This window comes from Balaenoptera borealis (assembly GCF_965194805.1).
Source record: "Balaenoptera borealis genome assembly, chromosome: 8".
Lineage (NCBI taxonomy): Eukaryota > Metazoa > Chordata > Mammalia > Artiodactyla > Balaenopteridae > Balaenoptera > Balaenoptera borealis.
In genome coordinates, this window is record NC_138865.1 from 10,326,399 (window position 1) to 10,342,246 (window position 15,848).

General features: G+C 39.0%; 1 protein-coding gene across 4 annotated transcripts in view; it reads right to left on the reverse strand.

Annotated features, from left to right (window-relative positions):
- The window catches only part of FZD3 (frizzled class receptor 3), a 102,284-nt gene that overhangs the window by 85,572 nt on the left and 864 nt on the right, over positions 1-15,848 (reverse strand). Inside the window, exons 2-3 of one of the 4 annotated variants that reach the window (XM_082402780.1) lie at positions 14,701-15,662; positions 5,291-5,819 (exon numbers count right to left, since the gene is read on the reverse strand). In XM_082402780.1, coding sequence (XP_082258906.1) covers positions 5,291-5,479 — 189 coding nt within the window. In that variant the 5' untranslated portion in view covers positions 5,480-5,819; positions 14,701-15,662. Of the gene's footprint in view, positions 1-5,290; positions 5,820-14,700; positions 15,663-15,848 lie in introns of those variants that run through there. The other 3 variants (XM_082402784.1, XM_082402782.1, XM_082402781.1) reach the window with 3 other exon arrangements.

Below are 15,848 nucleotides of genomic sequence, written 5' to 3' on the forward strand. Positions count from 1 at the left end.
GGCTCCAGATGCGCAGGCTCAGTAGTTGTGGCTCACGGGCCCAGTTGCTCCGCGGCATGTGGGATCTTCCCAGACCAGGGCTCGAACCCGTGTCCCCTGCATTGGCAGGCAGATTCTCAACCACTGCGCCACCAGGGAAGTCCTGTACTTTCTTTTTAAAAAAAGTATTTCCTAGCTCTGTCTATGAAAAGGCCTAAAAATGACTAACCTAGTATCAATCAGCATAACACCCAGATAGCAGTCTGTGAAAATCCTTTCCAACTAAAAGGAACCAGTGCTCCCTAAAAAAACTGATAATTCAAGGTCTAAGGCAGAATTTTATGAAATGAGGTTGGATCATACCAGAAAGCAAGGAAGCTATTAGAAACCACTAGGGTAGTGTCAAATACACTTAGGAGCTACCTTGAAGCGGCTCCCACTACCAAAGACAGAACAATTTGAGCCCTAATAAAATAATAATTGCAATGGACTGAAACACATCAAATATGGTAAAAATCCATGAGTTCATAATGATACTTAAAGAGAAAAAAAAGACCTCATTAGTCACTTTTGAAAGATTCTTGTGAATCAATTTATTATCCTAAAAACTAATAAACAAAGGAAAACAATCAAATATTTATCCTGTCTTTCTTATAAAAACTGAACACAAGAGTAACTTAATAGTCCAATAGTCAAAAAGAGGAAGTTTCTGTTTATAAAGTAGTCTGGCTGAGAAATAAAGAATGACAGAATTAGAATATCGCCATTTTGCAAACCCGTAATAAAATTATTGACCTAAGAAATGATCGATGGCTGCTAAAATTACAAAGAGTAACAAGCAGACATTATGTGCCTACGAAGTATTCTTCCAAAACAAAAACAAAAACAAAAACAGAGACAGAGGAACATGGTAAATAACATCACAGGGATGCAATCTGCAAAATAAAAACTATGAGAAATAGGGCAAACATATTACAAGAAAAAAGGGAGAGGGGTAAGGGAAGGAGAAACTATAAACTGAGACATCAATTGAATGCACTGCATGAACTCTGATTTGAAAAGTCAACTATAAAAAAAATTGTGAAATTCTAAGAGTAATTTAAACATTAATTGTATATTTGATGATACCAAGGAAGTGATACAGGTATGATGTTTACATATTTTGAAAGAGTCCTTACTTTATAGAGATATATATGGAAATATTTATGGATGAAATTACGGTGTTTGGGATTTGCTTTAAAGTAACCCAGGTGGGTGTGCAGTCATAAATGAAACAAGACTAGCTATGTGTTGATAATTTTTGAAGCTGGATGATGGGTATATGGTGTTCATTATATCACTCCATACATTTCTATCAATATATAACTGAAATCTTCCATAATAAAAAGTTATGGGGAGGGACTTCCCTGGTGGTCAGCCCAGTGGTTAAGAATCCGCCTTCCAACGCAGGGGACACGGGTTTGATCCCTGGTCGGGGAACTAAGATCCCGCATGCAGAGGGGCAACTAAGCCCGTGCGCCACAACTACTGAGCACATGGGCCACAACTAGAGAGCCCAAGCACTTTGGAGCCCACGCACCACAACTACAGAGCCCGCGCACCACAAGGAGGAGCCTGCGCGCCAAAGCGGAGGATCCCACGTGCCACAACGAAGATCCCGCATGCCGCAACTAAGACCTGATGCAGCCAAAAATAAAATAAATAAATACATATTTTTTAAAAAATGTTAGGGGGAAACAAAAGGCTAAAATTTGAGCTTGGATAACTGGGAGAATGGTTCAAACATGCTTTGTTCTTAATGAGCCATAAAGGATACCAAGAATGTTCAGGCTTTTAGGCTGTATGTTCCCACTAGGATCTATGCCCCTGCCAGTTTCCCATGCTATAAGAAAATCTTTAATGAGAATTACAAAAGAAAACAGGAAATGGAGGCAAGCAAGAACCATCCAGGAGTTTTTCCTCTGATTATCCTACAGTGGTTTAGTTTCAATTAAAAAAAAAAGGACAAGCAATCAACCCCTCCCAAAGAAATTAAAGATTGCTTATTCCACAATCTAACTGAAATTAAACAGGGTGACAAGCAACAAAGAAAAATGCTCTGCATTCACACAGCACTTTAACTTTTCAAAGTTCTTTAATATACACATCACTTGTACCATCTGATCTTAAAACAACTTTGAAAAATGGACAGGGAAAATATTCACTTCCTAGAAGAAACTAACACAAAGGAGTTACAAAACTAGTTAGTGGCAGAATACAAGTCTTCTATCCCTGTTTTAGTGCTTCTTTCACTAAACTGTTCTTTCCCATTCAACTGGGTTTAATTATTCAATATAGGAGAAAAAGCTGCTCAGATCTCTTTTATTACCACTAAAGTCATAAATACCTGATAACGTGTAGGTTCGTAAAGATAGTTACTGACAATCTGCTGACAATTCGTTGTCCGTGCTGGACAGCTCCCAAAAATTTACTTAGCCATTTGGACAGTTCAAAATGGTTTGGGAAACTCAGGAATAAGAAAATATTTTTTCTATCAAAAGCCACAATACTCAGAGGGAAAAGAGAGATATCAAGTTAAGAACTTACAAAAATTTAACGTGTGTGTTTGTGTACAGATGTACATGTTTTGTAAGGTAGGGTAGAGAAATAAACATACTAACAAGGATCTTCTTTTACAACTTAATAAACCCATTTATTTGAACATGCCCCAATTTCAATGAAAGTACAGACTAGGAATTCTCTATATGCAATGAAAGAACATCTAACTTGTTGATTGTGAAAAATAATAAGCAAATTTGAAATAACCCAAATTATGCTGTTTCTCTCATCTGTGGCATCCCTAGCTCAATACCATATGCTGTTTCATTCCAAGCACTCATTCTGACTCACCAAACATCAGTAAAGGAATGGACGCTAGGCAGGCTTGAAGCCTGGGTCTGCTGAAAGATGCTACACCTAGGAAACTGTCTTTCAATTCATCCATTCCCACAGTAAACACTCAAGAATGTGCTGGGATTACTTGTTCCAATTACTCACTACCACTAAAAGTTGGCAAGCTGATCCAATTTCCTGGATCAGAGATGGAGGGTGTCATCAGCAGATATAAGTCCTTGTAAGGACGCAAGAATCCTTTCTTCCATGTGGAAGTATGCTGTGTTGACTGAATTTCCACATCCTTTGCAGTTACAGAAACTTTACACTCTCAAACTGTCAGATGATTCTGTCAGTGGCATCACTGTCCTGATGTGACAACCAAGCAACTATCCCCGACATTAATTACTTCATATCACTAGAGCCTTCTCTTACAAATTATTACTCATTTAGGCTCTCTCCCTAGAATGCGTGGAATTCAAACAGATGCAATCTCACTGCCAGTAAAATATCTAGACTATATGGGCATGTTTGAGAAGAGAGCAGAGACAGCTCACCATGCCATCATTATGAATGCCCCAGGAGCCCACAACTAGAGATGCAAGTTCATCTGAAACAAATACATCATCTTTCTAGTACTTTCTCTCTAGGGTCACTTAGAAATGAAATTTGGAATAGAATTAACATTTGTGGATCACCTATTGTGTGTCATGCATTGTGCTAGCTACTTAAATCTCTCATTTAATCCTAACAGCCCTTGAAAGTATTTCTGTTATTAGTGCCTTTTCACAAATGATTTTCACAGGGATGTTAGGTGACTTAAGCCCAAAGGCTGAAAGCTACTATATGGCAGAGCCAAAAGTTAAACCCAAATCAGTACATATATCTTTATGACTTATTTCTTACAACTCTATTTGCCTTCCAAAGGAGTTCTACTGACTGATAATGATACTAGAAACAAAGGTATTCCTACTTCAGTTTTTTTGTGAGAGAATTGATAGCTTTAACACCCAACAGGGACTACCATGCCTGGAACCTAATTACTATATTAAACCAATATCCATTTTCATATATCCTAATCGGACAGTCTATACCAAACCTCTCTTTACCAGTTAGACTTTGTGTGGTCAGAGGAAGAGCAGAAATGTTTTATTCAACCTCTATAATATTTTCAAATATTTGGAATATATAAGATGCCCCCCACATTTCAAAATCTATGAATAATAATCTTTCTACAAAATTTCCCAGACAGATTTATGTTAGTCTACTTGGATGTAATGAACCTTTGAATTTTACTATAAAATGAAGAATTCCAAAACACGTAGTCTTCAATTTGTTAAAAGCACTGTAACAATGGATTAAAGACTAAAGTACAAAAAACATTCTCTGTAAATTCTATGTATTATGTAGCCACATTAATATTAGAATATGGGAAAATGGTAAAAGTTATCACCTTTAAGAGAACTTACTCCAAAAGTACTGTGCCAAGTACGTTATACATGCTTCATTTTGTACCTTACGAAGTGTTAACTCTATTTTACAAGCAAAGTAACTACGGTAAGGAAGTTCACATAACCTGCCCAAAGTAATACAGATAGAAAGTGGCAGAGTTAGAATTCAGACCCAGGTTTGTACAACACCAAAGCCTTCACCTCTTATTGCCACAGTTTACTGCCTCCTAGTTCTTATCTGGTAAACGTATCTTTGTCCATAATTCTAAAACCACTACTGAAACATATATGTACTTACTTAAACCTATTATTAACTATATCCATTAATTTGTCATAGTTTCTAAAGTAAAATAATTAAAAAGTGCCTAAAGAATTATCATTAGAAAAATTCAAGTAAGGCAACCAATTTTCATAAAGTCCTGACGCGTCAAGAACAGATAATTCACACAAGAAAACCTTTTTCATTGCTCGGAAGTTACTGTTCTTAAATTGATGTGAACATGGTAAGACCAGGAAATCATTTTAAGTATTTAAGAAAATTCAGATACTGTAAACCACCAGCCTTAAGGCTGAACAAAAGAACGCATTTTCAAAATCATGTTACCTTCAATGTTTAGTAACTGAATTATGAGTACTATTAGTATAGTCTGTTCTTTAAAGTTTTATTATCAAATAATAGAAAAGATGTAATCATATCATAACTTGGACAGTTTTAAACTTCTGAATGGCTATTATTGCCCAAGTTCCAGTGTTTCAAATTTCTTTATAAAAGAATAATGTCTGAAAACTAAGATGAGTAACATTCCCCAAACATGAAATTTTCAATCCATTAGAGTTTGAACCTAAATACATAACTTTGTAATGTACAAGATGTAGTTAAAAACAACATTATTTTCCTGTTGTCTATCAGACACATTCATTAGATTGGTTTAACAGGGCAATACAAGAATCATTTTCTACGACATGTCAAATAATAGATCAAGTCTTACCTCCATTGCCAAAGCTGCTGTCTGTTGGTCATAATGATTCAGAAGATTAGGCATGAAGGTAGTATTATAAGGCAAATCTTGGCACATCCTCAAGGTAATAGGTTCACAAGAAAACAAACTGTGCCCACCTATATGCCCCACAAACATAGTCAAGGGCCACAGAATGAAGACGATCCAACTCATAGCCATGCTTCCTCGACTGAATGAGACTCAGATGATCAGGCCTTCTCAATATGTATTTTGGATCTTTGTACACTTGCAGGTCTCAACTTGAAAGTACTTCTTCTATCTTTCTGTTAAGTTCTTCAAACAGAAATACTCTTTGCACCGTCAGAGGTTTGTTAACTTGGTCTCACAAAAGGCATTTGTTTTTGGTTTCACAATATGGGAAAATGACATCATCTTGCCTCTTCTTTTCATTTTATTACACAGGGCACCACTTGGCCAACATATCAAGTTGATCAACCACATTCCCAAACAACAGATTCCATCTTAGGAGAAGAGCTATTTCTTCCTTTGATTGAAATATCTGAAAAGAAATTTTTTAAAAATGGGAGAAATTAGTCATTTCCTCTCAAAATATTATGGACTTGATAGTAAAATCTTTGATTAGCTCAGTAAAGTTGCAGGATACAAGATCAGTACACAAAAATCAGTTGCGTTTCTATACACTAACAATGAACTACCAGAAAGAGAAATTAAAAAAAAAAAAATCTTTGATGAGAGATATAATACTGACCTAACAGATAAAATACATGGGTATTTCATAAAGATATAGTATAGTTTTTCTACTTTATCATTTATGGTATAGATATACTAACATAATACATAACCAAGGCAAATTTTCTTCCCTCAGTTGCCTATATAACATATAGTTTAATTTCCCATCTATGATGGGAAATTTCCCATCTATGATGGCAATTTTTCATTTGTCACAAGACATAATTGATCCATTTTGAAAAATCTGTATGCTGTTGTCCTAAATTTTATTTAAATATCTGCCACACTTATAACCTAAGTTATTTAATTTAAATTTTATTATATGTGTTTTAATCATTAATAGTGCAGTTTTTACATTAAATGATTTGGCAGATGGTATCTGTGAAAGATGTAAAATATAAATAAATAGAAAGATATGGATTCAAGCCTCTTTATAGCTCTTTGAGTCGCTTAACTTCTCTGAGCTCAGAACTTTCCTTCCTGAAAATAGCACCTCCCAAACAAAGATGATTTATGAGTGAATTATGAAGTAATGAATGTAAAAGTACTCTATAAAAGGTAAAGCAACATCAAACATTAGGTAGTTTTATTGCTGAATAACAGCTGATACAAAGACTACTATCAACCAATACTGAACTGGCAAATAGAAGATTCTAAAAGTAGTATCAGGACATTTTCCCAACATTACTTCATCCTTTTAGACAGTACAAAAATTTAGTACCATAGATGTAGAAACATTTGACCAACAAATGCTTCATTACACACAGCCAAGTTGCAGAGAATAGAAATCATCCCTAGAAAGTTATACAGGAACAGGAATGATTCCCAGTTATAGTTTCTTCCAAGTTTTAGAATCTTTGACTTGACACTACTTTTCCAGGGGCAAAAATATGCATCTCATTTGGGGCTGGAAGGGTATAGGTGGAGTGGAAGGCAAGTCTGGCAGGAAAAAAGCATATTCTAAGCTATCATACTTTCATTTGGTTTCATAATGATGTTAAATTTGCTTTTATTTCATTTTGTTTCATAGATATTAGATATTTCTGTTTGCGGTAGACAGCCTAGATTGGGAAAACATGAAAAAGAAAGGTTCAGAAATTCTCAGAGACCCGGGTTAACAGACAACTTAAATATATACTACGGCCCGTGACAGCTTAGACCTTGAGACCTGGAACTGGTTTGGCTTAAGCAGGGAAGGAAACTGTCCTTTGTGCACTGACTATCGATGACTGGGACCTCTGCAACCCAAGCTTTAATTACTAGGCAGAAAAAACTATTTGGAGAAAGTAAAGCAATGGCTGAATCTTCCCAATTTCTCCCCCTAGTATATGGTCTTGAGTAGTGGAAGGGAAAAGGAAAGTCTGTGGCCTCCAGAATTAGGAACACTAAAGATACGAGCAATCCCAGCCCCAAACATCTAATCTCTCTAATACTGAAATCTCTAAACCAGAAATATTTGCAAAAGCTTCTTGGCCTGCCATATATTTTCCTCCTTCAAGCTGGTCCCAAAAATGTGATGTCTGGCTATAGAAAACTGATAATAAACACAGTCATTCATATTTAAGCTTAATTACCATGCAGCACAGTAACAATTATGCATATCATTAAATGTGTCAAATAACCACTGAAAGCTTTATTTGGTTACAGTATTAAAACATCCATGTAAGTTCCATCTTTGTAGTTTGCTGCTTATGCAGCATGTTCATCTGCTTGCATCTAAAAAAAAAAAAATTAAAGGGAACATTGCTCCCTACTGAATATGTATATAACAATAAGAATTTCAAAAATTTCATTTAGACTAATCTATTTTTCAAGCAGTATGGGTTTCAAATATATGGTTCAAAGAAGACTACCACATAAAACTTGAGGGAGAAACTAAGCAATAGCTCATTGAGTTTTGAAACTAGATGAGAAACCCCCTTATACTTCTGCCTACTCTATTTACTTGTTTTTCTCTCAATTAATCCTTTTGCCTCATTTACAAGCAAGGCTTCCCACCACCTTACAAAAGTGCTTTCCTTTATGTACTACGACATTCAAATTTCCATATATCAGGACTTCCCGGGTGGCACAGTGGTTAAGAATCCACCCGCCAGTGCAGGGGACACCAGGTTTGATCCCTGGTCCAGGAAGATTCCACATGCCACTGAGCAACTATCCCGTGCGCCACAACTACTAAGCCTGCACTCTAAGGCCTGTGTGCCCCAACTATTGAGCCCACATGCTGCAACTACTGAAACCCATGCGCCTAGAGCCCGTGCTCTGCAACAAGAGAAGCCACCACAATGAGAAGCCTGCGCACCACAACGAAGAGTAGCCCCTACTCGCCACAACCAGAGAAAGCCCGCGCACAGCAACAAAGACCCAACGCAGCCAAGAAATAAAAAAAATATTTCCACATATCAAAATATTTTTGTAAAATTATTATGTTAGGCTGGGGTATAATCTTAACACATCAAGAGTAGTTTATGATTATTAAAATAAATAAGAAAAAAAAAACAGTGGAATGCCGTGAGACAAAAAGAAAAATAGGAATAGTAAAAATCTTAAAGAATTTATATTTCCCCCAAATCAGAGGTGCCCTAATCTTAATGTGTAGCAGATTCATAGATTCCCCCATAAGTCTAAGAAATCTGAACCTCTGGAAAATGATATGCATTCTAATGATTATCTCAGGTTCTGTTACAGGTGATCTATAAGTCATATTTTGAGAAATGCTATCCTAAAATAGAGAAATTTAAGAGTATAGGATATTTGTACGTAATTGTGTACTTAGCAAAAGTAATACATACAATGAATTTTTTAAAAAGCAGATAAAGAATACTTTAATAGAAAAATGGGAAAAAGACATAAATTTACAAAAGAAATACAAATAGCCAACAAACACATGAAAAGATATTCAACTTTACTACTAAAAACATGTGAACATGATATATAACATTTTTGCCAATCAGATAGGCAAAATAAGAATAATAGAACACAGTATAGGAGAGGGTGCAGGGAAAAGAACATTTTCAGCATTCCAACACTTTCAAACACTATGGTTTTTTTTTTGGCCGTGTGGCTTGCGGGATCTTAGTTCCCCCACCAGGGATTGAGTCCAGGCCATGGCAGTGAAAGTGCCTAACCTCTGGACTGCCAGGGAAGTCCCCACTTTCAAATACTACTGGTGGGAATGTAAACTAGTTGGTATTTCAAAAAAAACAGCTACGTACATCAAAAGCCCTTAAAATGTGTACAATCTGATAAAGCAAACCTATTCTATAATTTATTCTAAGAAAGTAATAAACACAGGGACTTCCGTGGTGGCGCAGTGGTTAAGAATCTGCCTGTCAGTGCAGGGGACATGGGTTCGAGCCCTGGTCTGAGAAGAACCCACATGCTGCAGAGCAACTAAGCCCGTGCATCACAACTACTGAGCCTGCGCGCCCTAGAGCCTGTGCTCCGCAACAAGAGAAGCCACCACAATGAGAAGCCCGCGCACCGCAAAAAAGAGCAGCCCCCAGCTCGCCACAACTAGAGAAAGCCCGCGCACAGCAACGAAGACCCATGGAGCCAAAAATAAATCAAAAAAAAAAAAAAAAAGTAAACACAAGTACACATGATGTATAACCAAAATGTTAGTGCAATATTGTTCATAAAATAAAAACCACAGGCAACCTATAAGTCTACCAATAAGTAACTGGTTAAACTATGGTACAACCAATACATGATATACTCACTAAAAATGATGAGCAGGATCTGTATATGCTGACATGGTAAGACAGTAACAATAAGTAAAAAATAAAATTTAAAAATGGTTTGCAAAACAGCATATATATATATATATATATATATATATATCCCACTTTTGTCAAAAAGATACATACACAGAACAGAATAAAACTATTTCAGTTGTTTAAAAATAAAATATTATAGGGAATTCCCTGGCAGTCCAGTGGTTAGGAGTCCGCGCTTCCACTGCAGGGGGCACAGGGTTCCATCCCTAGTTGGGGAACTAAGATCTCGCATGCCGCGTGGCCAAAAAACGAAAACAAAAAATAAATAAATAAAATATTATAAATGCTAAAATTTTATTTAAAAATCTGTCGTATATTATTTGTGTATGGGATAATTTAACTCTGCTAAATCTATAAATGCGTGCTGACTAGCTGACAAGAATACTAGCCGAATCACTGATTTATTGGCTGCTAATTAAGCAACAAGCCAAGGGACACAAAACTGTCCTACTGTAGGTAGTAAGGAAAGCAAAAAACTGATGATCAACATAGTATGAGTCAAAAACTGATTTTCAATATTGAAAAAAATCAGATCACTTATCAGCTGAATCAAATGTTGTTATACACAGTTTAAAAAAAAACTTTTGATATGTATTCTAAACTGCTTTTAAGTAACATAATGAAATACCTGCTTCTAATCAGGATCATGTGAGTATGGCTAGCAACAGTCATTTTTCCTAAGGTAGAATCATCCTTGGAAAAGCTGTAAGTTGAAGTTCCAGACAGCAGGACACAGAGAAGATTCGGGACCCCAAGAGATACTGCCAAAATATAGCAACTCATTAAATAAAGGTTAAAAGTCCTTCTGGCATTCTTACTGATATTATATTTTTTTACTATAAGAATCTGCAGAATCTCCGCTGAATAAAGGGAACTGCTGGATTAACATAACTGGAGTGAACAGCCTCAGGAGGCAGGGCCCAGTAAAAAGTGAGCGATATGGCAACAGTTGTTCATGCCCTAACCCTGAGAAAAGAAGCACATTCCCTTCTCTACAGAGCAATATAAGATAACATGGAAAACTGATTTCAGATTAAGCTACTTGATTATCATTTCATCACAAAACAAAAAGGAATAGATACATTTAAACATACGCTTCAATTTTTATCAATGTGTAACATCAGGAATCTGGTATTACCCAATTTACCAGTTTTCTTTTGATGATAAAAAGTAAAAGCCCTTAAAATAAGCTGAGTATTTGTCCTGAAGAACAGCAATAAAGGGGATGCAATCTTGGAAGACTGTCTTCCCAGGCTGGCTACAAAGCCAGACCCAAAGAACTCAAGTGGGAAAAGCAGGAGATGGCAACTGTGAAGAGGAAAGCAGGCTGAATCCCTGAAGAAACAATGACAACAGTGGGCCCTGAGGGCTTGTCAAGAGGGTCCTGCAACAAAAGATTATGTTCAGCAATTCTATTCCAATTCACACTTTCTGTACAGAAAGTGATCTGGTTCATCATTCTCAGCTTAGATTTAATTTTCTTGACACTCTATAAATGTACATAACATTTTGCATTTCCAATTCAGAAATACCATCTAAAGGTTGCCTCAAATACAGTGGCTACAATGGGAACAGGAGAAATATTCCTTGTCTTCTTTCAGGGGAGTTTTCCAAGAATGCATTACAAGGATTAGCAATGACTACCTCTAAAGAGTTTCTTCTCTCAAGTAAATTACTGTCTTGTTGGAGAGCAAAATATACATTCAGAGCATACTCACTGCTCTAAGTGTTAGGTTCCTTTTCCTAAAACCCATGTAGTTTTTGGCCTTTTGTTTTCCATATCTTATTACTTAAAAAATAAATTCATTCTCGAAATACTGTTTCCTGGTTGCAAAAAGAAAATTTATACACCTCCATATTTAATTCATAGGTCCTAGATTCCTATTAATCTCAGAGTATCTCCTTCCTACTTCATCTCTGTAATTTTTAAAGTTCATCTTGTCATCTACTGATTACAACAGATAATCTAATCTTCCAGTGTGCTGAGCGATAGGGCTTAGAAAGAAAAACAAACACAGGAAAAACAAATACATCTAAGTTCAAAATTAAAATGAATGGTAGGCATCAAAATCCAGTCCATTTTACAAATTATACATTACTTTTAAGACTAGAGAAAGCAGAAGATCTTTTAAAACTAATCTAAAAACAAAACTGGAAAGTTAAAAGATGGCCAGATTCTGGACTAAAAAAAAAAAAAAATCAGGTGACATTCCAGCCTGGCTTCCCTTTTCAATTAAAATTTGTTCAGAAAATGCTCTAATATCAAGCCCCTGATTTTTTTTTTCCCCTTTAGCGTGGTTGTATGCTTTGACTATAAAATTAGTTCAGTGAGATAAAATTTGGGGACCAGGATTTTTTTTTAGCCGACTAGCCTAGTTATATTTATCTCAACCTTCATTTGCAGTGAATTCCTTGGATCCACCAAAACTGTCGCTAGTTCTCAGTATAACAAATTGGAATTCAAAGAGAGATCCATCATTTTTGATGCAATAGTCAGTTAAAACTGCTTCCTAGCCAATGAAGAGTTGTTACTCTTCAAACATTTATTCCTAGCCTTATGGAAATGCCACTATTAAAAACTTTCATTTCTTTTCTCAAGACCCTGCTACACATCTTTTCGCAAACCTACACTGAACAATCTCTCGTACATATTTCAAAGTCTTGCTTTACATTTGCACTATTGCTCTTTATGTGGGCAGCTGCAGCTTTAAGCAGCCCTAATTCTAGAGTTTTAGGGGTTAAAAAAAACAAACAAACCTGAGGCCAACACTGCTCTCCCCTGCCAAAGAAGGTAAAGATGTGGTAAGAACTGTTTCCTACCACCTGTCTCTTAAAGAAAATAAAGTCAATAGCAGCCTAACATCAACAAACTAATATGCTCAGAATAAGTTTTCAGTATAAAATCTCATAGTTTTACTAACAAATATGAAATTTAAGTTGGGGAGAGACATTTTTTCCTGTCAAGTGGGAAACAGAGGACTTATTGTGAGTTAAAAACTCCCCTCTCTTTGCCCAATGATGAAGCTTTCACATTGTACTATACAAAGAAAGAATGTGCACTTTACTATTATATTCCCTTCAACCCTCCCTACTTCAAATATCTCAATTATGGGATTCCCAAGAAAAAGCCACCTAAATGTTCACAGCACAGAATAAAGCTCAGAGAAATACAGTAGCTAAGATGAAAAAAGGAATGAAAGAGCCTACGGTCCTTTCTTCTTTTATTAATGGGACACTGGTAGATTCAAGAGAGATGTGGAGGTAGAGAATATTAGTGGATGAGAAAAAAAAAAGAAGTAGGAGGAAAGAGAAGGTAGGATGGTAGGCTTTACTAATTACCTTCTTATGTTCCTGATAGTTTCAAAGCCCTTGGGGGGTAGAGGAGGAACACATTATTCCACTAAATAAAAGGCAACCCGGTAAGAGAAGGGCTGCATCTCAATTATCTTTTATCTTCAGCTCTATCCTTGCAAGCCTGCCCCCTTAAGCTTTTACACCACTTTCCTGTCTTATTACCTCTATGTTGTGGTTTGGTAGGTAGTTCAAGTAAATGCTTTTTTTTTTTTTTTCCCCTGGAGGAAAAAGATGGTATTGATTTGCTTAAAAGTACGGATGGAAAGCAGTTATCTTGAGGAGTAAATGCTTCTTAATAACAAAACTACTGATTTATCTATTCCTTTGACTGTCAGCACACCACTAAAGGCTAAAAGAAGGCTGAAGAGGGAGGTAACATCCCCAATGTCAGGTCTTTGTTTCCTTGCTCTTGCGGTACTGGCTTTGCCAAGTAACCCAATTCCTGTAAATAAACATGACAGGTCTATGAGAACTACTTCTATAAAATAAGATCTTGCTTGGCTGTTTCTATATAGCAGTTATTCATTTCCATAGCTGCTAGTCTGCTCTGCTGCTCCAACCGATTAAATTTAGAAGGAAACCAAAATTCAAATTCTCATTTTAATTCTGGGCCAAAAACCGGACCTCCTTCCAACAGCAGATATTTTGCAACTTTAAGTTGACTCCTATGCCTGAATTAGTGGCATGTGCTTTTGTTCTTAAAAAAAAAAAAAAAGAAAAGAAAAAAAAAGAAGCAGCCGTCTTTCTCTTATTGAGGAGGCACCTAACTCTTCAAAAGCCTCTAGGAAGCTGCTAAAACGTCTTGAAATATTTTAACAGGGGGTTTATTTCAGAGGCTATGGATGAGCTGCCCCGCGGTACCCCAGGGCAAACACACGGAGCATCAAAGCGGGCAGCGGGGGAAGCCTCGGGGAGGGAGCAGCAGACTTTGCGAACTGACGGGAGGGAGGGGAGGGAACAACTTTTAGGACTGGAAACAGGAGGCCGGTCAGATGCTGAGACGCCGCCCGGGCCCGGGGAAGCCTCGACGCGGGTCTCGGGCGGACCCCCGCGCCCCGACGCGCAGCCCTCGGTGCATTGTCCTCCCCGCCGGCGGCCGCGTCCTCCACCCACGCCCCGGGCGGCCCCGGAGCGCCACACGCCCCCGCGGCGCCCACCGAGGCGGAGGGCTGGGCCGGGGGCGGCGCGGGGGGAACGCGGGCCACACTCGCACAGGTTGCCCAGCGCGAGCTCGGGACCGAGAGGGTTAATCCTGTCCGCGAGCATCTGTCCGCCTCAACCCCCAGCCCCAAACCCCGCTCCCCCGCGCCCCGCCGGCCCGCCGCCCACCCCGAGAAGCCCCGAGACACCCCGCCACAGCCCGGCACCCAAGGCTTTTGTTTTGGCCGCGACGAGAATAACGATCCCTGAGGAGGAGCTGCCGGGGCTGCTGGTGGCTCCTCAGCATAGGGTTAGACAGAGGAGCGGGCAGCCGCGGCGGCACCTCCTCAGTCCCCACACTCCCCGAGCCCTCTTCCCGCTGAGCCGGACGGGGGAGCCGCACGCTCTGGGGCTCACCTCACACCTCGGGGCCGGGCTCCTGGGGGGCTGCGGCGCCGGCCGTGGGTGGCCGCGGGTCCCTCAGGTAAACGGAGCGAAGGAGGACCGCCTGCACGCGCCTCGGAGCGACCGCGAGCTTTCGCGAGCGCTGGGGCGCGCGGCCAGCGGAGCGAGCGCGCGCGCGCACGCACGGCGCAGGCGCGCTGCGCACGCGCGGCCGAGCATTCCCATTTTGAGCCCAGCTGTCTGAAACCCGCTCCGCTCGCCTCGTTTTTCCCGGCTTCGAGCCGCGGGTGATGCCTGGCGCTTCCTACCCCCCGCGGAGTCGTTCCGAGCTCTGGAAGCGTTTTTCTTAAATAAACCCCTTTGCAAAGCCATCCCTCTCTTCCCTGCTGAGACAGCGCGCCGACTCTCATCTCTCAAGCCTGGGATGCTAGTATTGGGAGACTACCAGGACCTGTTTTGAGAACCAGTGTGCCCCCGGGGACCCGAGAATTGGAGATGGTTAAGAGGCGGGTCACCAGCTGCTGAGGGTGGCACTGGGTTCAGGTGGAGGTAGTCAACTGGCCTGTTGCAGAGCTCCAGGCTGAAACAACAGAGCAGACAGGATACCTGCCCGTGAACAGTTTATATCTTCTTTACCAACACCTTAGAGAGCAGGTGGAGCTTGTGGTTGATTGGTGGCATTCCCCCATCTTTTGCTGCTTAGGAAACGTTTCTCCTCGCTTTTTCTACATAAGTAATTTTAGAACTGAAAGATTTCTTAGAAGTCATCTAAACCCAACCTCTCATTTTTCAGACGCGGAAAAGAACGGTCCCGAAAGGTTAAATGACTTACCCAAAGTCACACAGCGTTTGAATGGCTGAGTTTGGATTCATTTCAAGCCAAAACTGTTCTTCTTTTTGCCTACATTATTTTACCTACCTTTCTCTTCCTTTTCGTCCGTTTTCAACCTAGACTTCACAGGCATCATTTTCATCTGTGGTAGCACACAGGACAAAGTAATACTTTGATCTTGTCGCACAATATGAATGTACTTAACTGTACACTTGGTTAAGTTGGTAAATTTTGGTTCGTATATTTTAACATAATTTTTTTAAAGGTATTCCCTAAATGATAAATAAATGTTGAGCTGAGGCAGCCATAAATACAGTTGAACGTCAGA